Source organism: Cydia amplana, chromosome 8 (genome assembly GCF_948474715.1).
Source record: "Cydia amplana chromosome 8, ilCydAmpl1.1, whole genome shotgun sequence".
NCBI classification, from domain to species: domain Eukaryota; kingdom Metazoa; phylum Arthropoda; class Insecta; order Lepidoptera; family Tortricidae; genus Cydia; species Cydia amplana.
Window position 1 is genome coordinate 14,330,469 of NC_086076.1, and position 20,677 is coordinate 14,351,145.

The window sequence follows — 20,677 nt, forward strand, 5'->3', positions numbered from 1 at the left end:
GTTTTTAGGATAAATTCGTCTTGGACTTGGACAGCTAATTAGCTTCTCGACTTATTTTTAATAAAAGTACCTAATATCTAACCTGTGCATTCATATTGGCGCCGTCCAAGTACACTTGGCCACCATGCTTGTGCACCAGCGCGCACACGTCTGCGGCTTGCTCCTCGAACACGCCGAACGTGCTAGGGTACGTCAGCATGAGGCATGATAGCTTCTTACTGTGCTCTTCAACCTGCCCATACACAAATAATGAGGATCTGGAACTTGCAATATTTGTGAGAGCAGGGATAAGTAGTAATTTACGATAAATAGAGACAACCATGTAAAAAGAGTCACCTAACATGGTGGTTTCAAACAAGGATAGGCAACCGGGTGGAGGAGAATTTATAAATCTGCCTTCGTATTTTGAGGCAGGCAAGAGGCCGCCTCTTTGTCCGATTTACGCCAGACTATGTATATCGGGGCTGATGCGAATAATTCAACATTCTTATGTAAGCGTACGTCACATAAGCGCAGCCAGAATCAAATTTCAGTTCCTGGATATTGGACTTGTACCTAGGTCTTAGGTACAAGTGCTCGTCTTGTTTCAAAATTTGAACCAGTTAATGACAAAAGAAGTCCGCTATAGAGTCCATATTGATACCTTATCTTTGAGATGCTCTATATCGATGTCTCCAGAGGGCTTTACTCGGATAGCACACACCAGCATACCGGCCATATGAGCAGATGCTGGGTTCGTGCCGTGTGCGCTCACGGGGATGAGGCAAATATTGCGGCCCGTGTCGCCGCGGAACTCATGGTAGCGCTTTATTGTACGTAGCCCCGCATATTCGCCTTGGGCGCCGCTGTAACAAAACCAATTTGTCATAAATAATCGCCATCATCATCACTGCTACAAGCTTGCCGTGGCGTAAGCGTATGTAGCAGCGCGGAAAATGATAATATTTAGAGAACCACCATTAGGTAAAATTGCCACGGGGGCCACATAATTGGTTGTATAAAGGTTTTGGTGACTTCTGCTACTATGTCTTATGAGGAAAAAGCGAAAGAGAACCAAACCTTTAGCCTGAAAATGTTCAAACAGCAATGAGAAGATTTTACATAAAAATTGTAACGTTGTGTACCTGTTTGGCTGGAATGAAACACGGTCGTAACCGGTGATCGCACACAAGTCATTGGCCAGTTCCTCAAACAAGGTGTGATAGCCCTCGCACTGGTCTAGTGGCGCGAACGGATGGATATCTGTAAAGTGCTTGAACGAGCAAGGCATCATTTCCGTAGTTGAATTTAGTTTCATAGTGCAGGAACCCTGAAATAAGTTTCAACCTTCGTATCATCAACATAGGAAAACACAGATTCTGTGTGTAATATTACTATGGAGAAATTGGAGAAAAACTTACCAAAGGTATCATAGAGTGGACCAAAGATATGTCCTTATTTTCCAGTCGCTTCATGTACCGCACTAGCTTGGTTTCGGAGTGGTGCATGTTGAAGACCGGATGCGTGAGGTACGGAGACGTCCTTCTGAATGGACCCTTAAGCACGCTGCGAGATTTCACTGCTTCTTCGTTTTTCTTTACCTACAAATAATTACATTCTCGAAGTTTATCAAATTCCACTTTTATACCATGCCTAATCATGATCACGCGCCATGTTGCGGAATTTCACTGGAACTAATTTTTTCATGCTATACTGACCTGTCACCCTATACATGAGAATAACTGCGCCCTTTGACAATGATCATATATATTACTGGTCAGGCTTAACGGCTTGGCATAGTTTTTACACACTTTTACTTAGCTTCGCCGCATTTGTATTAAATATAACTGATAGTTGAAACACTTCCGAACTGATTTGATGATGCAGTCGGAAGGTAGCCAAAGGCTAATAGCCTAAACACATTAAGTTAACACTTATTAGAATGATCTCGAAAAGTGCTTGATAGACCTTCAAAGGAGAGAAAGTACAGTCGGCAATAAAAGTATGTATCAAGTAAAATTTGTCTTTCATATGCAATGGAGCATAGCACTGGCGTATCTTACCTCATCAACGCTTTGACAGTCAAATATCCACAGCAGGTCATCTACGTCCTGCATAGTAGTGGTCTCATCTAGTGCCACGCCTACTGCACCGTCATCGAAGTACCGAAGATTGATCTTCTTTTGTTGGGCTCTCTCTTTGATGGCACTAGTGTCATGGTTAGCATGGGGTACGACGTGTAACGTGTCGAAGTATACTTCGTTAGATTGCTTGTGACCACGTTGTCTGATACCTACAATAAACGACGTAGCATGAATATCATTGCCAATCCATCATCTTTACAAACCGATTGCCAATCCATCATCTTTACAAACCGTTGTGACACTGGTCAAGTTTTTCCTATTAAGGATTACGACAGTGTCGACAGTTTTAACCCTTTCGCCGCCATTGACTTGATATGAAGTCCGAACATTTCGTGCCCCACACGCCACGACTTGATATCAAGTCGTAGTTTTGGTCAGGTTTGTATACGAGCAATTTTTGACATGGCGCTGATGACACTTTATTACTTCATTGACGTGGCGGCGAGTTTTTCGTAAAACTATGAAAGCTCTTTGAATCAATGACAAAATGTACTGAGGTAGCAAGTGTATGAGATTAATGAACAATTACATACATACCGTGATCAAGTACTAGAGTAGCATTATGGACTCGAATGGCAATATCCCTCAAGCCCTGAGGGCCGTGGTAGACGGCGTACATCGCAGACATGTTCGCCAAGAGGGCTTGAGCTGTGCAGATGTTTGACGTCGCCTTGTCTCGTCTGATGTGCTGCTCTCTGGTCTGAAGGGCTAACCTAGATATATGGAATTTCTATTATTTCTTTAACTTTCATTAGATAACTATATAATGATTATGAGACAACTACAGGAAGGTACTCTAGTGAAAAATATAAAGGTGCAAGCTAACAAAATAGCTAGTAAAACGTTTACGTTCACGATGATTGGAGGAAATGAAAACAGCGAATCAGGCATGAGACATTTCAGGTGTTGCAAATCAAGACCTGACTGTAGCATATAGTATAATTGTTCTCTTAAATTTTACCTGTAGGCATCTCTTCCAGCAGCGTCTCTCGTCACGCCCACCATACGGCCAGGCATGAGCCGCACGAGCGGATGTTCGGCGGCAAAGAACCCAGCATGGGGCCCTCCGTAGCCAAGCGGGACCCCCAACCGTTGGGAAGTACCCACGGCAAGCGCTGCGCCGCATTCCGCTGGAGGCCTGAGCAGCGCCATGGCTAGGAGATCCGTTGCCACTACGACTAATGTCTTAAAAACAAAAAGGTAATACCTATTTAGAATTTAAGGTACGAGTAGCTTAATGGTAAAGAGAAATTAACACTACTAAGCGCCACTTGCACCATTCCACTAACACGGAGTTAACCTGTTAAACCTGGAGTTACCATGGTTACCAGTACAATTTGACACTGGGTTAACGGTTTAACCGGTTAACCCCGGGTTAGTGGAATGGTGCAAGTGGCCCTGAGTTTCTCTCTGCCAAAGAGAGTAGATAGTATAGTAGTAGAGTAAGAGTCGGACCACGCTAATTTTTCATGCCAAGTGCGAGGTCCATTAAATATAGAGTAAGTACACAACACAACTGCAATATTATGTAAACATGACAATAAGGTAATATACGTGTAAAATTATATTTTTATCAATAAAGAATTGAAATTGAAATTGAAAATTACTTATGGTTACTTGTGAATACGAGACAGAGTTTTTGGGTTTGATGTTCTCTTTCGGATCGCTTTATTTAGTCTCCCAAGACCGCAGCACCATCTTGCTAATGCAGTTTTATATTGACAAAAAAAACCGGCTAAGTGCGAGTCGGACTCGCGCACGGAGGGTTCCGCACTATCAACAAAAAATAGAGCAAAACAAGCAAAAAAAACAAGCAAAAAAAACGGTCACCCATCCAAGTACTGACCCCGCCCGACGACGTTGCTTAACTTCGGTCAAAAATCACGTTTGTTGTATGGGAGCCCCACTTAAATCTTTATTTTATTCTGTTTTTAGTATTTGTTGTTATAGCGGCAACAGAAATACATCATCTGTGAAAATTTTAACTGTCTAGCTATCACGGTTCGTGAGATACGCCTGGTGACAGACGGACGGACGGACAACGGAGGCTTAGTAATAGGGTCCCGTTTTTACCCTTTGGGTACGGAACCCTAAAAAGACTGAACTATCAGGATTATTTGCACCATCACTCACATTGTTAACTAACAGTTCGCAAACCTTATTACAAAAGGCATAAGGTCCACCGATTGACAGTTAAGGCCCACTTGCACCATCCGGCTAACCCGGGGTTAAGATGTTAAACCGTTAATCCAGTGTCAAATTGTACTGGTAACCATGGTAACTCCAGGTTTAACCGGTTAACCTCGGGTTAGTGGAATGGTGCAAGTGGGCCTAAGAGTGTTGCTGTTTGTATATTCATAAATAAGATACTTACTCCATGTTCCTGTGCAGCAGCAGCCAATCCAGAGTAATCATAAACCAAGCCCCTGGTATCAGGGCACTGCAGGAGGACAGCAGAGATGTCTCTCTGCGCGAAATCTGCCTGTCGCACGTCGGGCACTACCATCACCTCCAACCCCAGAGCATCTAAGCGCGTTTGGACGACGGCTAATGTTTGAGGGTGGAGCCGCTCTGATACTACGAATTTGTTCCTTTTGTTGTGTCTGGAAAATTCAAGGGTTCAAATGGTTCAAATCAATAGTTGCTTCAGTTATGTTATGGGTTTTAAGCATACCTACTGATATCAACGTCAGGAAGTTTATTAAGGCGTTTTTCGAAAGGTTAGATGAAAAGACTTCTAAAGTTAACTTTGATAGAGTCTGTGCGGAAAGAGAAGACTCGTGGAATGTATGGGGCCCAATACATTCCACGACTCTTCTCTTTCCGAACAGACTCTATCATTTAAGACGAATTTGATACATGTATGATATAAGTTTACAAAGAATACCCAGTCTCATATCATATCTCACATGGTCCGAATCTCTAAAAGTATCCTACAGAATATTGAGATCCTATAACCTATTAGAACATTTTTTACAGTTACGGAACAATTATGTAGGTAAAGAATAACCTATGGCAAAGAGATAGGGCCTCAGCAGCAGCTGTGCCTTCGTCAAGCAGCGAAGCATTAGCGACATCCAGGCCAGTGAGGTCGCTCACCATCGTCTGATAGTTGAGGAGGCCCTCTAGTCTGCCCTGAGCCACTTCGGGTTGGTAGGGAGTGTACTGTGTCGTCCTGAAATGTTGAAATACAAAATTAACAAATACATATACACAGACGAATCATACATACGAACTATATATATAGATCACGCGATCCTCAGTCATGAGGGAAAGACCAAAAAGAGACTGTGAGAGAGTTAACGAGTAGATTCAAAATACATAATATATAAGTAAATATTTACCATCCAGGATTTTCGAACATATTCCTCATGATGGTATGAGGCACAGCACAGTTGTGATATCCCATACCGATGTATGAACGCCATATTTGGTTACTTTCAGCTATCTTGCGTACTCTTTCGATAAGTTCATATTCGCCTGAAATCATTTGTTGATATTAGCAGTGTTAGGACTTAGCTTGGTGACATTTAAACTGAAATCGTAGGGCAAAGCATTACCTACTATTTTACGAAACTTTTAGAACTGTTGCATAATAGTATATTTACAGGTTTCTGTTATAGATTAACCCCTAGTCAGGGTATGATATGAATCCTGACCGAATGTTTCTGTCATCTGTTTGCATTTTTTTTAGAACGATTTTTCTGTTCTACACATAACAACCGAGATCGGAACCCACGATTTTAGAAACACAGATATAAAGTAGGTACCTACTTAGGTACTTCTTTTCAATCGTACAAACATAATTAGGTATACTAACCGCCTAGTTAAACATGTTACTTTTGGAATGATTATCTTTTCCTACTCGTAGGTAAATAATTATATCTAGTAACGTAATAGTGACTATACTTACTCATAGGTTCAGAGATGTCCATAAGACCTTGCAACTGGATTTGCTTAGGTACCGCATCATTAGTCAACTGGTCCAAGCTCTGGTGAGGAAAAAAAAAGAGAAACTAAAGTACATACATATACTAGTAGAATACTCCTTATTGCACACCTCTAGAGATACAGGATTTGGAAAAACATTTGATTAAAGACAGACGCAGACGTCGCGTCGGCGGTGCCCCCGGTAAAAGGTAAAACTGGTATGTGATGTGACTTTGTTTTTATTTAGTACTATTTATTTCAATGTTGGTAATTTACATAAGCCTGAATTTTATCCTTTAGGCGGGAGGGGGAAAGAAAGGCCACGAAAACAGACTAGCTCCAACCACAGCGAGCGACATTATAATTGATGTTCGTAAAGGAGCCCGAATTCAATCAATTAGTTAATTGGTTAACTAAGTAGGTACCTACCTAAATAACCATAAACATTGGGTAGAAAATAGGAAACTAATATTTTCAAACCTTGTATCCCATAAGATCCAGCATGGTCACAATATCTTGGTCCCTCGGCCCAATGTGTCTGCTCGGAAAATCGACCGTTTCAGGGAACAGAATATCCGCCTTCGCATCTTGGGTAGTCAGACAACGAGACCCTCTTCCTAAATTAGAAGATTTTAAACCATTTAATTTGCTCCCAGTCAACACACCGCGTTTAAGTAATCTGTACATTTTTTTTTATTTAATAAAGATCAGTTTAAATATAAACTTTTAACATGCTGTGTGCTGGCTGTGTGTGTCTTATGAAAGCGACAGTAGAATAGAATACTGATGCTGATAGAGAGGTCAAAGCGACACGTTTTCTGATAAGATGAACCAATATGCAAACCTCATTAAATAATGTGTTGTTATTTAGTCATTCCTTACTTTATAAACAAGTTTTTGTTATCGATAACATTGAATCAATCCGCAGAGGTAGTTAGCATGAGCGCGCTCATGTGTGATAAAAAAATAAGATTCGCTATTCTTGTCTTGTTTATGTTGTAATATTGGACTAATACGCAATCATACTTTAGGAATTCTGAATTGAGTCGAACATCACCATCAATTAAGATTGATATAATAATTGCAAAAAATTAGAGTACATTACATAGTTAAGGACCTGTAATTAGTCAAAAGTTAATTGATTCCATTGTGTTACGACAATTAAGCCATTTCTATTTACATATAATACCTGTGCAAGAAAATGTGTTACCGTATCACCGTATGCTATACAGTGTGGAAAGATAAGTCGGGCCCTGGAGGGAAACTACCTTAAATCCTTAAGCTGGCTCATTTAACTTAAAGGCCTGTGCACACCGGCTGCGTGTGCGTGACGTGCACTGTTGGATGTTGGAGCCGCACACGCACACGTCACGCAAGCGGTGTGTCGTCTCTAATATGGATCTACTACAACGCCGCACGCGCACGTGTACGTCACGCACACGCAGCCGGTGTGCACAGGCCTTAAAGGAGACATTGCTTTATTTTTAAAAAGAAACAAAACTGCATTCAAAGATTTTCTAAAACTGACGACGACACTGCTCTATGACGTCACCATGTGGGAACCCCCTTATCTCTTTACGTTCCGTTACTATAGCTGGTCAAGCAAATCTTGTCAGTAAAAAAAGGCGCGAAATTCAAATTTTTTATGGGACGATATCCCTTCGCGCCTACATTTTTCAAATTGGCCGCCTTTTCTACTGACAAGATCTGCTTGACCAGCTATATATAATAATACTTAACTTGTGCCCTGCTATACAAACTTGTCTTCTAACATCACGTTCTGACTCTTATTGTTATTATGATATGATATGGTTGACCAAGTATATTAATTTTATTATGTATTGTAGGATATACTTGGTCAACCAGATCTTGACAGTAGAAAAAGGCGGCAAATTTGAAAAATGTAGGCGCGAAGGGATATTGTCCCATATACAATTTTAATTTCGCGCCTTTTTTTACTGACAAGATTTGGTTGACCAGCTATAATTTGGCAATACCTTTTATTTCAGTGGCTGGGTTTCTTTCTATTTCTTGTAATGGTGTAATGGAACGTAAAACATTTTTTTTTGACATTGACATTCATTCATTGTATTTGATTGTATTAAATTCATCATTTCTACTCTGTAGCTAAAGTAATCTTTTATGATTTATTTTGCATCATTTGCATGTGATAAAACTTAATTGGAAGAAGAGAATTACTGGATAACATGTATAAGAACAATGCCAAAGAACAGGTGTCTCTGAAATAAAGATGGTGCGTGTCGAAATTCAACCGCACGCTTCACTTCGTACAATGGCAACAAGTTATTCAAAGCTAAAGGAATTAATAACTCTGAGGGTCAGTATGAGTGATATGCACAGCCACATACTACATGCGATGAAAGGTTTATACCAAAACGATATCAACTCTGCCAGACGATATGAGCAAATAACTACCATTGGACAACTTTTAAAGGTTTTGGAACTTAGAGATGTATTGTCTGAAGAAAATATTTTGCCATTACAAGTCCTGGCTCAGAGACTTCCAGATAATATGGAGGTAATGAATAGCATCACCTGTTATGAGCAAAATCGTGGACCTAAACAAAACATAAATCAATATGGTAAGTTTTGCTTCATTCTTATTTTGTAGGAGTAAAGTTGAGAAAGAAAATAACTAAGATATAACATTATAAGTATACAAAGCTTTAAAATATAGAGAAAGTAAAGTCAAAATAATTAATACCCAGGATAAGTAAGACAGAAAAGCAAACAAGCATGTCAAATTCCATTTACTGTTCATATTTTTAGTTAATTGAGAGAACTTAGGTCTAGGAGATCACTCATGGCAGTTCACTTTATTTATAATTATGTTAGTCTGTTTGTTGTTTTATTTAAATAATAATGTTAAACAAAGGGGCACAGCTGTGGGTAATATTTAATATATATGCATCAAATCGCCTAAAATTGTTTTTTATAAGGTTAATTTATCCAGAGAGAAAAATGGGGACTATGGTTGTTTGCGCACAGTCATACACTGGCGTCAGATCTATTCAACCCAATGCAAGTATGGTTGATTGCGATTTTAATTAACACATTAACTGCCAGCAACTCGCTAGGGGAGTTAGCTGTTCGTAGGCGCTTTTCGCTACATACGGTTTTTCCCGTGTTATCGACTACGCTCGTAGCGCGTAGCTCGCGCTGGCGCTGAATGTGTTAAGTGTTTAGTGAAATTTGTTGATGTTATCAATTATGATCGATAGGGATGAGGGTCCGCATGCGGGGTGCGGGAGATTTCCATAACACATGCCATGAGTGTCACTTATAAATCTTATCATTCACCACACGCTGTACATCTATCGACCAACTTATAAGTTTCACTATAGTCATTATACCGAGAAATCGGCCGATAAAACTGAGCCTTTAGATTGTTGAAATATTTATCTCACTACTCATATTAATTACAGCTGTGGAAAATATACAAAGTGCTCTGCCAAAGCCGCCACTGAAAGAAAACGAAGATAATGCTTTCTCAGACGGTCTGTGTGAGAAGAAACGTAAAAGGATAACAGAAACTATTGTTGAAGAAATAGGCCCGTATTGGCGCAATCTAGCCAGATACCTAGGCATCCAAGAGTGGAGAATAGATGAAATACAAATCAATGGTAAATCAATAGAAGATAAGGCAGCGGAAATAATGGAGATGTATAGGAAAAGAGCTGATCGCAAGAAATGGTTTTTTGATCTCTTGGATGCGTTAGAGAAATCCCGTAGAAGGGAATTGTGTAAAAAAATTAGAGACATTGCTACAATGAACATCTAGTCTAGATCTACACATTCTCCTTTTTTTCTTTTTATTAACCTTTTCGACGCCGTGTCAAACACAAAAGCTGTCACGCTGACGCCACGTCACCGAAGTGTCAAAACTGAAATTGAACGTTATGCATATGCACGTAGGTCTATGTTGTTCTGTGGTCTGTGACCGATTAATTGGTCTTTGGCGTTGAACCTACGGTGCGGATATATCGGTCATTGGCGTCCAAAAGGTTAAAACTGAGACTGACTGAAGTAGCTTGACCTGCATGTCAAATATAGCCTGACCAGTAATATATGATAATTGTCAAGAGGGCGCTGTTATTCTCATGTATAGGGTGACAATTCAGTGGAGTATGAAAAAATTAGTTCCAGTGAAATTCCGCAACATGGCGCACACTCAATAGATCCTGGTTCACCTATACCAACGTTTCCGAGTAAATACGGAAGGAGAGTGTTATTCACTACATCTCACAATTAAATTTACTATGTAAGCGTCATTCTAGATCCGTGCTACATCTGTACTTAGTTTTTCGGCAAGCATATTTTCCAAGATACATTTAATAACCATAATTAGTGAATTGTGTGTCTTTAATCCCCTTAAAATCATTTTGATAAGGAGATGAGCATAAAATCTAATCTAGACTAAGTTGTAAGGTAACTGTACTGGTGCTCGACGCGTTCCCAGTACATGTCATCTTGAAACTTAAGTTATTGTCAATAGAGGTGACAGCAGGGTGTCATCTATTGGGCACTAGCATATCGAGCACTCGTACGTTTACCTTATTGAGCCTTTAGGCGTTAGATTTGACCTATCAAATCTATACAAGAAGGTAAAATAAAAATATATATTATTTTTAAAAAATCTTTATTTATTAAAAAACATAAAGAACGTATAGTTCATAAAGCACTTTTGCTCTTAATAATACTAAACTTAACATCTGTAAATATTTAACTTATAAGATATGTATATAGGAATGTTTTACACTATAAAAACATATATATATTTTTACAGCATAGTAAATGAGATAAGTTCCATTCGAGTTTGTTTCATTTGATCAAAATGACCAGAAATAAGGCACACAATATTCACAATGATTATGCTTGTCCAATATTTTTTCTGTTTTTTCTTTCTAAATCTTTTTGCTCAAAACATAATGTACTAAACATGATAAAAATATAATGCATTGGCATCACAAATTGGTGTGGAATGATATGTATTGGAAGACGAGGAGACGAGACAAAACGACGACGATATCCATCAAATGGATTATATTATATATATATAACTTACGACTAACAATACAGTAAATGTCACGTTTCCATTCAATCACAGTAAAGAGTAATTGACACTAAAATTATAGGCATTACAAGTCTTCTGCAATTCATTTTAATATTTATTAAACCCAATCATGTTTTAATTATCTTCTGCAATTCATTGTTTTTTTGTCTGTATGGTGTGCACGGGTCGCTGCCACTGGTACTTGCATTGCCTCGAAGTTAAAAGGTCCATGGACAGTGTGAGGGAAAACTAACAATATATATAGTTTGTCAAAGTACTGTCTCATTTGTACTCTCTTTTGTAGTTTTTTTTTGTTCTTATTTACTGACAATTTGGTTTGTATAAATGCCCTATATGTATAGTGATTATTTTCTGGTAGCGGCAATCACATTATTAGTTGGATACTTATAGTGTTTTCAATCAAAAAGTACCACATTGGCGATAGCCGATAAAAACGATTTCTAAATGCATTCCAACGGCAGGAAAGTCTTCCACAACCAACATTCACCACCTGGGTTAAAAACTATTAGTATGAGTTAGCGTAATGGATCTTTCCTGTGGACATTCTAAAATTATTGTACTTGTGTTTACTTGAAAGCCAAATAATTTTAATCGATAAATCATCTTACAGAATCATTAAAGACATGTTCAAATCCTGTTTGATGAAAACCTTGGTAATGTCGCCCTTGTCGTAATGTTTTTGACCAAGACAAAGAATGAAGGACTTTGGAGCAGGATATCTGGAACCAAAGGATTTTAAAACGCTACCCATGAGCTCCATCATCCGACACACATGGAGACGGTGGGAAAAGCTCTCGAGTAGTTGACGGGTCTTTCCTAGGGGGTAATTGCACAAAAGATCCCTATGGATCGAAGTGTATCCACAAGGGCCCCCGAACAACATAAGATAATGTTTTTGACCCATATTTATGGTTGAAAACAGGGATGTAACGGATGTGGTTTTATCGGAACCGAAAGCGGAACCAGATGTTTTAAATTTAGTTTATCGGAACCAGAATCTGAATCGGAACCGAAAACGGAACCGGAACCAGAACCGGAGCCTGAGTCAGTACTATCAGTAGGTATACATTACACAACACAACACATACGAATACGTACTTTAAATTCAAAAACACGGCTATACCAGAACATCTAATTACTGCAGCACGTGGCAAACGGGGCTATGAGCGAATGACTGGTACCTGTTTGTTTTTGATGTACGTCGCTCATGTCCCGCTGCCGCGCTAAGCATTGACATCCGATATAACTTCCGTTTCAAAAGTAACGGAACCGGAACAGAAACGGATGTGTAATACCAAACAGAAGTTCCGACTTAACGGAAACGGAGCTCCGTAACATCCCTGGTTGAAAACGTGTTAAGAGCCAACAGGAGCTAAGATTAAAATATTTTAGGTAAATATACCCGTCTCGCTAACGGAAGCGGCTCCTAAAACTAGTGCGATAAGGACAAGGCGAAAAATCCTGCGTAAAAATATCAAAAATCGAGGTTTCGTACTCGACTGTTTCCTCCTCCAAAACTTAACCAATCGTAACCAAATTTGGAAATCTAAATGATTATGACATTATCTGTGTCGGACCGTTTTGCTTTTTTGACTAATTGATATCAGTTTTGAATAGCACGCCTCTCATTGCGGCATAGTCAATTAGGCCATTTTGGCCATTTTTGAAGGGCTCTAGCGCCTTAAAAAACAAAAATATCAAAAAAAGCAAAACGGTCCGACACAGATATTGACAATATTAATCTGTGTTGAAAAAATCATTGCTCTAGCTTCAAAACCCACGGAGGAAACAGTCGAGTACGTTTGTATGGAGAAATGACCACTCCTGTTGGCTCTTAATGTTTCTCAGCCCACGTGTATGCGTTCTGGAAGAGTCTCAGCCAGGGCGAGGCCTGGCTGCGGGGGTGTGCGGCGGGGGAGGCGGGCGGCGCGGCGCACTGCCAGCGCAGCACGCAGCGCTCGGGGTGCGGCATCATGGCCACGTGCCGGCCGTCGGGGGAGCGCACGCCGGCGATGCCCACTGGAATACAAATGGATTTTTCTCAAAAATGAACGGCAAAGTCGACGGTGCCGGTTAAAAAATAGGTCGCGAAGTGCGTAGTTTATGGTCATTCAAAAAATTAAAAAGTTAAAAACATTGCAGTCTCGATTTCGGGACTGCAATGTCGCATACAAATCCCATTATTTAACGAGTTCGAAACTTTTTAAAACTTTAAATGGCCATATCAAATGAAAGCATAGGTCCATTAAACAGCCAAATCAGCACTTATTATTATAATGTTGGTACCGCGACTATTTAGGTGTCTCAAATACGTTGGCGTATTTTCAGCAGAAAAATACACTTCTTTTTTTTTAAATGCGGCAAGCAAATCTTTTTAATGGTTTTACTTTTTTCTGTGAAAATTAGAACGTTGCTTCTGTAAAATATTTCTATTTCTTGCACCATTTTTGAGAAAAGCACTATATATGACTCGGCTGGAAGGCTACTTGCTGGCTTCGGATTCAATTAAACGGACTCCCAAGGTCGTCCGTTTAAAACGAATCCTCAGCCTGCAAGCAGCTACTTCCGAACCTCGACAATAATGTACTATTATGACTAAAGTACTAGGGTCGGAAATTCATTATTTGATTTGAGGCTGATTTTACGCCACAGACATGGAGTATTTAAGTCTCTCTAAGGGTGGTATTCCACCTGTCCAATTTCTTGGTCCAATGTGTGTTTGCGTCTCACATTTTGCTTAATGAGAGAGTGAGACGCAATGCGCATTGGACCAAGAAATTGGTTAGGTGGAAATACCATCTTAAGGAACCGAAATACTAAATTGCGCAGAAAAGTTGAATAAACCTTATTGCCCCAATCACAAGTGATGGATTGATCAATGTCACTCAATGCGATCAATGTAACAGAGAACTATAAAACTTCTCATGTAATAAAATGTAACGAACTTTTTAACGGTAAAAGACTATATAGCGCAACCGACCCTTAAGTCGCAGCGAAACTGGCCCTGCCGAGCGCAGGCCTTTTCGAGTGCCAAAATGCCATTAGCATTCATCTAGTACCTTCGCCTTAGCATGGCTATCTGCCGCTGCGACTGTGCGGAGTCGGTGACAGTGAAACTGCCTTTGTACAGTCGCCATCAGATATATCGGACCGGCTAAAACTCTCACAAATATCTGAACACGCCTTTTTTGTCAGAGCGTTAGAGTGCGTGTTCAGATCTTGTGAACACCCTGGTCGCTCCGCCTGATGGCCACTGTACAGCGATAATATATTGAAAAATGTAACGTAGGTATAGTTTGTAGCTTTCTAATAGACCCCGAAGGCTAATCCTATTGTCTATTGTAAAGAAAAACCGCTCGTGCCACGTGCCACAACCACCTGCATAAAAAATCGGTACTTCGGTTACCGAGTGCCGGCGAGTCGAACGCTACAGAACCAGTCTAAAATGTGTCATCGAGATGCGTAACAAAGGCGCGTTATCGGAGAGCGCACCTACACTGGTTTTTTGAGCGTTGGACTAGCCCGCGCTCAGGTGCCAAATAGAATAATTAGGACCCTTTTTTGCAGGTAAGTAGCACGTGCGGTTTTAGTGAACAATAGACAATAGGATTAGCCTTCGGGGTCTATTAGAAAGCTACAAACTATATACTTACTTGGACTGCCGTTGGGATTCATCGGGTAAGTCTCAGTGGGTACCCCGTTATCGTCGACGTATTGCATGGCGATCTGCCGCTGCGCCTGCATGTTGGCTAGGGCTGCGTCAGTGGCGGTGAACCGGCCCTCGCCGTGCGCGACCCACACGCCGAGCGTGCTGCCCGCCATGCCGCGGAACCACACGTCCGTGTCGTGGCCGGCGCTGATCTTTACTGCGCTCCAGCGGCATTCGAATCTAAGAAAACAAAAAAAAAAAAAAACCTATAATTAGTTGTAATAGTCTCCTGCCACAGGTAATGTTTGCTAGGAAATCTCAACCTTATTAACCTGTCCTATCCCAAGGGCTCAAATATGAGCCGTAAATAAATTTTCCAGATTTCCCACGAATTTCAAAACCTCCCACTTCAACTCCCACGGCTCAAATGGTGAGCCATACCGGGAGACAACGACAAAATTAGTTTTCGGGTCGTGAGATCGGACGAGTTAATGAACCTGTATCGTTTAACAGAAATAATAAAAAAAAAACTTTTTGTTTCATTTTTCATTTTCAATAGTCTACTTGGTAACGTTTGAAACTTAGGCCTATTTTTAGTTATTTTTGTAAGACTTTTTTGTAAAAGGTTGTTTGTTTTCTAAAAAAAAGTGTCCTTAGGGACCTTTTGGTTGATACAGTCAGCATCAAATAGATAGTTACCGGCCCAAGTGTTACTACACCTTTGTTATCATAAAAATATGAATGTGTTCCGATATAATTGGTCACTTTGGGCGACACTATTTATTTGATGCCGACTGTACAATTAGTTACTACGTCCTACTCAAGGAATCGAGTGCGACGGCTCCAGTTTTTATAAAATCAAACCGGATACAATGTCATGTCATAGAGATCTAATTATATGTTTTTACCGATTACTATTTAATCATCAATACCAATTTCTACAACCTAAGCCTGCCAAGGTCAGCCTTTACACTTCGTCGTTTCCCTTTCCAAAGCTGATATGTGCTCAATTTTTGATTGACAAATAGACTACCTAGCAAGCAAACAACAAACAAAATACACTGACAAAAAACATTCGATCTAAGACGTTTGATGCATCAAACACCAGCTAAAAATCTAAACGTACCTCTCCGACTTATTATGGTCCAAGAACACTTGTGTCTTGTTCTGCGCCTTGGTCTCAGGGTCGATCCAGCCAAGCAGAGCCATGAGTTGGCAGCCATTGCACACGCCCAGCGAGAACGTGTCGCTTCGGTCCTTGAAGTGGGCGAACTGGGAGCTCAGCGAGTTGGAAAACAGGATGCCGGCCGCCCAACCTTTAGCTGAGCCGAGGGTGTCTGTTGACAGAACAAAATTTGCATGTTGGCAATTTATCGTATTTTTTAGAGAAGCCACGAATATTCGGCAACTATTCGGTATTCGGCCGAATGTTGCCTACTATTCGGCCGAATACCGAATACCTGTTGCCCCTACCTAAAAAGAAAAATAACACAAAAAATACCAAAAATTAGGTACCTATTTTTAATATTTAAAATGTATTATTGGAAATGTTGTTAATTAGGAAGACCCTTTTTTAAGCATTTGTTGATCATGAAATATTTTAAGTATTTTTTATCATGGGTCTGATTTGATTGACTCTAACTACATTCATTAGTTCTGTTTTACAAAAAATATATCTTAGCAAACGTTGTGCTTTGTTGGCGAACAGTTTTAATAATAATTCTGACTCACAATGTTCGCATCTCATGCCGAATATTCGGTATTCGGCCAAACCCGCTATTTGGGGCATCTCTAGTATTTTTACAAGGATTATTAAATTTATTAATGATCAAACCGCATCAAAGTAATACAGTTACAAATAAAACTAAAAGTCGTTTATACAGTTCGCTCGAAATCTGTCCCCCGGGAAGATTCTTTAACAAAAGACGTCAACTGACTCACGAGGCTATAGTTTGTCAAAGGACTGTCTCATTTCAAACATATACAGAGAGAATCATACTATCATTGTCTTACACTAGTACTAGAACCCAAATAAAAAGGATGAGTATAGTTTTTTTTGTTTTTATTTACTGACAAACTGGTTTGACCAGATACATACCAATATCAACCTTCGTACATTCCAAGGTTCACGATGACGATGGCATTATTCTCACCTGCATAACTGAATCCACCGGGGAACACAAGTCCCTTGAAAGCGTCAAGCGTGATCTTGCCGTTCTGCAAGTCGCTCATGGTCACATCGAAGACTTCGAAGTTGGCCATCAACAGTGAAGCGATCATTTCACGGTCGCCGTTCGTTCCTGAAACCATATTACAACTTGTTATAATCGTTTGACACATTTTACTTACTAAAATGATGCATACTCAGCAACCCATTAAACAATAATTTAAAAACGGACATTTTCCGAAAATTCCACTGCCCTGTATTTCCATAGCTTAGCCTAAGTAAATCGTAAGGTCTCGAATTCCTTATTGGCGTTAGAAATTGCGCCAAAAGTTAACCCATCTCCCTTTTTCTTCATCTTACAGAAAGCGATATATGGGTGGATCAACTATTTCTTGTTGTTATTCTCTCCGGATAGCCAAGAGACAATAATAGTAGCATAGTTTGTTAGAAGACATTGTACACCACCTTCTGACACGTTTGGTAGACGACCCTCAATGGAAAGGGTTTATAAGTATCACAAAAAAGCGTGATTTGAATGCCTGAAAATTGGGGTTTAATGAGTGACCCAGGAGAACGTAACCATGGCAACGAGTGACAAGAAATAGTTGATTCACCCATATATGTAAGTAGTTCACACTTTTATCATATACCTTCTTCACGAAGAACTGCAACCCTCACGGACTTGGACTTGATCACAGCTGCTGTAGGATCGTAGGTCACATTGTACGTTACTCCCTTGCGTTGCTCGAGACCTGAAACCACATATCACTCAATTATTAGATGAACCATGTCAACGACTCGCGATTTAATAATAAGAGGTAGAGTGTGTGCGGAAATAGAAGAGTCGTGAAATGTATGGGGCCCGATATATTCAACGACTCTTCCCTTTCCGCGCAGACTCTAACGGTTCAAATCGCGGCGTTATGTTTTACGGAGGGGCTACCGCGAAAACTGAATTTCGCAAATTGAGAGGATCTTTCTCTTTTACTCCAATGAAGGCATAATTAGTTACAGATAAAAATGCCCGCAATTTGCTAACTTCGATTTTTGCGGTAGGCCCCCTGGTAACAAAGCGCCCCTGTGTGGTGACCGTGAGTAATCATTATTAAACCTTATTCCATTGCAATAAGGTTCACGAACAGCTAGTTAATACCTTCCCATTCCTGTTTGACGCACGCGGAGTTGGCCTGCAGGCACTCCAGCTGGTAGCTCGTCTCTTCCCACATTCTGTACACGTCTATCAGCTGAGTCTTCAACACTGATTCACCATTCACTTTCACGGAAACCTACAACAAAAAGTTAAGTCACTGGTCGCGTGCGATTGGATGCGTATCATTTTCCCCGTGGGTTTCTTGAAATAGAGTAGGCTAGGTATGTCCTTTCTTAGGGCTTAATCTTTCTACGTGCCAAATTTTACCATTAAGCTTAGCATAAATTTAAAAGTGGAAAAAATACTGAATACTGTGTGAGACTTGAACTCACGGCCTCTGGATACCCAAGTAAAACCAAGTCAAGTCTGACCCAAGGTACTAAGACAAACCTCAGAATACATGCCATGTTTTCCAGTGTAAGATGACCGATATGGGGGCTTGGTCTGTATGGATCTCCAGAGATCTCTCTGAGACTGCCGAAGTTCATAAGATATATACTCGTAGAACAAACCTCAGAGCGCATGCCATATTTCCCAGTAATACCAATCTTCTGCGCTTTCACTCCACTGTTATTATACTCGGCGAGCACGTATTGCAGATTCTCTGGCGCCACTTCTACGACGATGCCCAACTCTTCGTTGAAGAGCGCTTCGATGGCCGACACGGGGGCTTGAAAGTTAGTGGAAATCACTGAGACCACATAAGTCCATCTTTAATTAAAAATATGTAGAACAAACCTCAGAACGCATGCCATATTTCCCAGTAATACCAATCTTCTGCGCTTTCACTCCACTGTTATCATACTCGGCGAGCACGTATTGCAGATTCTCTGGCACCACTTCTACGACGATGCCCAACTCTTCGTTGAAGAGCGCTTCGATGGCCGACACGGGGGCTTGAAAGTTAGTGGAGATCACTGAGACCACATAAGTCCATCTTTAATTAAAAATATGTAGAACAAACCTCAGAACGCATGCCATATTTCCCAGTAACACCAATCTTCTGCGCTTTCACTCCACTGTTATTATACTCGGCGAGCACGTATTGCAGATTCTCTGGCGCCACTTCTACGACGATGCCCAACTCTTCGTTGAAGAGCGCTTCGATGGCCGACACGGGGGCTTGCAGGTCTACATGGAGACCTAAGAGACCACCGAAGTGCATCTTTAATTAAAAATATGTAGAACAAACCTCAGAACGCATGCCATATTTCCCAGTAACACCAATCTTCTGCGCTTTCACGCCACTGTTATTATACTCGGCGATGACGTATTGCAGATTCTCAGGTACCACTTCTACGACGATGCCCAACTCTTCGTTGAAGAGCGCTTCGATGGCCGACACGGGGGCTTGCAGGTCTACATGGAGACCTAAGAGACCACCGAAGTGCATCTTTAATTAAAAATATGTAGAACAAACCTCAGAACGCATGCCATATTTCCCAGTAACACCAATCTTCTGCGCTTTCACGCCACTGTTATTATACTCGGCGATGACGTATTGCAGATTCTCAGGTACCACTTCTACGACGATGCCCAACTCTTCGTTGAAGAGCGCTTCGATGGCCGACACGGGGGCCTGCAGGTCTACGTGGAGACCTCTGAGACCACCGATGCCCATCTCTAGGACGGTCGTGATGAAACCTCCCTCGCTGATGTCGTGGCCGGATAGAAGCTTCTTTTCTGAAATTGATATATACAGGAGTCTTATTTGTGATAGAGTCAGATCAAGATGAGTCTACAACGATTTTGATAGCACACGCAGTGGAAGTGTTATTTTGAACGTCAAACTTTTATGAAATTATGACGTTTAAATAACACTTGCACTGCGTGTGCTATCAAAATGGTTGCCGACTTACCTCGGTTTCATTCTACCAAGAAAAATCTTGATAATGAATTAACAATTTTATTAGGTCGACCTGTATGTAACTATGTAAAGGAATCGTGCAAGTTAAATTTGATCCACTTCCCGGTTTCCGATTGAGCTGAAATTTTGCATACACATGTAAATCGGATGACCTTGCAATATTATGGTACCATCGAGCTGATCTGATGATGGAGACAGGAGGTGGCCATAGGAACTCTGTGATGAAACAACGCAACCTAATTGTGTTAGGAGTTTTTAGAATTGTCTCGATGAGTACTAGTTGTCTGTCGTAAGAAAAGTACAGTCAGCGATAAAAGCTTGTACCAAAAATGAAATTTTTGCCAAAAACTTATTATTACTACACGGAACAATACCAACAAGAGTCGTAGAATGTATGGGGCCAATACGACTCTTCTCTTTCCGCACAGACTCTAGCATATCTGCAAAGTGCTTAGGGCAGGATGCGGTCCGATTTCGATTGTTATTATATTTAATTCTATGTTTGTTTTGGAAAATATTGTAGCTATAGTCCGTCAACCAAATCTTGTCAGTAGCAATGTAAAGCAAACTAAAGTAGGGCAACACTCAAAGAGCAGTATTGCGCTAAGAAAAGCAGCAATGTACATCGAACCAAAAGAATTTTTTTTTTCCGCTGAGCGCGCCCTGCGTACGTCAATTCAAATTGTCACTCGCGGT

The 20,677-nt window shown here is 40.6% G+C and overlaps 3 protein-coding genes across 3 annotated transcripts in view; 1 reads left to right on the plus strand and 2 right to left on the minus strand.

Annotated features, from left to right (window-relative positions):
* The window catches only part of LOC134650182 (glycine dehydrogenase (decarboxylating), mitochondrial), a 10,070-nt gene extending 3,282 nt beyond the window's left edge, over positions 1-6,788 (minus strand). Inside the window, exons 1-12 of the mRNA XM_063505088.1 lie at positions 6,534-6,788; positions 6,037-6,115; positions 5,468-5,603; positions 5,134-5,298; positions 4,498-4,726; positions 3,085-3,308; positions 2,661-2,836; positions 2,043-2,272; positions 1,401-1,580; positions 1,125-1,309; positions 644-845; positions 83-232 (exon numbers count right to left, since the gene is read on the minus strand). Of these exons, the coding sequence (XP_063361158.1) occupies positions 83-232; positions 644-845; positions 1,125-1,309; positions 1,401-1,580; positions 2,043-2,272; positions 2,661-2,836; positions 3,085-3,308; positions 4,498-4,726; positions 5,134-5,298; positions 5,468-5,603; positions 6,037-6,115; positions 6,534-6,740 (2,163 nt within the window). The 5' untranslated portion in view covers positions 6,741-6,788. The remainder of the gene's footprint in view (positions 1-82; positions 233-643; positions 846-1,124; positions 1,310-1,400; positions 1,581-2,042; positions 2,273-2,660; positions 2,837-3,084; positions 3,309-4,497; positions 4,727-5,133; positions 5,299-5,467; positions 5,604-6,036; positions 6,116-6,533) is intronic.
* Positions 6,789-8,219: 1,431 nt separating this feature from the next.
* On the plus strand, positions 8,220-9,855 carry LOC134650476 (fas-associated death domain protein). The gene is made up of 2 exons (XM_063505429.1): positions 8,220-8,681; positions 9,519-9,855. The coding sequence occupies exons 1-2, from the start codon at positions 8,305-8,307 to the stop codon at positions 9,853-9,855; spliced, it is 714 nt and encodes a 237-aa protein (XP_063361499.1). The 5' UTR covers positions 8,220-8,304.
* Positions 9,856-12,982: 3,127 nt separating this feature from the next.
* Positions 12,983-20,677, minus strand: part of LOC134650326 (phosphoribosylformylglycinamidine synthase) — a 39,775-nt gene continuing 32,080 nt past the window's right edge. Inside the window, exons 17-23 of the mRNA XM_063505287.1 lie at positions 19,535-19,797; positions 18,118-18,250; positions 17,615-17,716; positions 16,951-17,097; positions 15,924-16,134; positions 14,802-15,037; positions 12,983-13,167 (exon numbers count right to left, since the gene is read on the minus strand). Of these exons, the coding sequence (XP_063361357.1) occupies positions 12,983-13,167; positions 14,802-15,037; positions 15,924-16,134; positions 16,951-17,097; positions 17,615-17,716; positions 18,118-18,250; positions 19,535-19,797 (1,277 nt within the window). The remainder of the gene's footprint in view (positions 13,168-14,801; positions 15,038-15,923; positions 16,135-16,950; positions 17,098-17,614; positions 17,717-18,117; positions 18,251-19,534; positions 19,798-20,677) is intronic.

Excerpts from the sequence above, each read along its gene's own strand:
- LOC134650476 (XM_063505429.1), top strand. The coding sequence starts at position 8,305 with ATGGTGCGTGTCGAAATTCAACCGCACGCTTCACTTCGTACAATGGCA. Across the intron at positions 8,682-9,518 it reads TTTTGCTTCATTCTTATTTT|TGCTCTGCCAAAGCCGCCAC; the intron begins GTAGGAGTAAAG and ends AAATATACAAAG.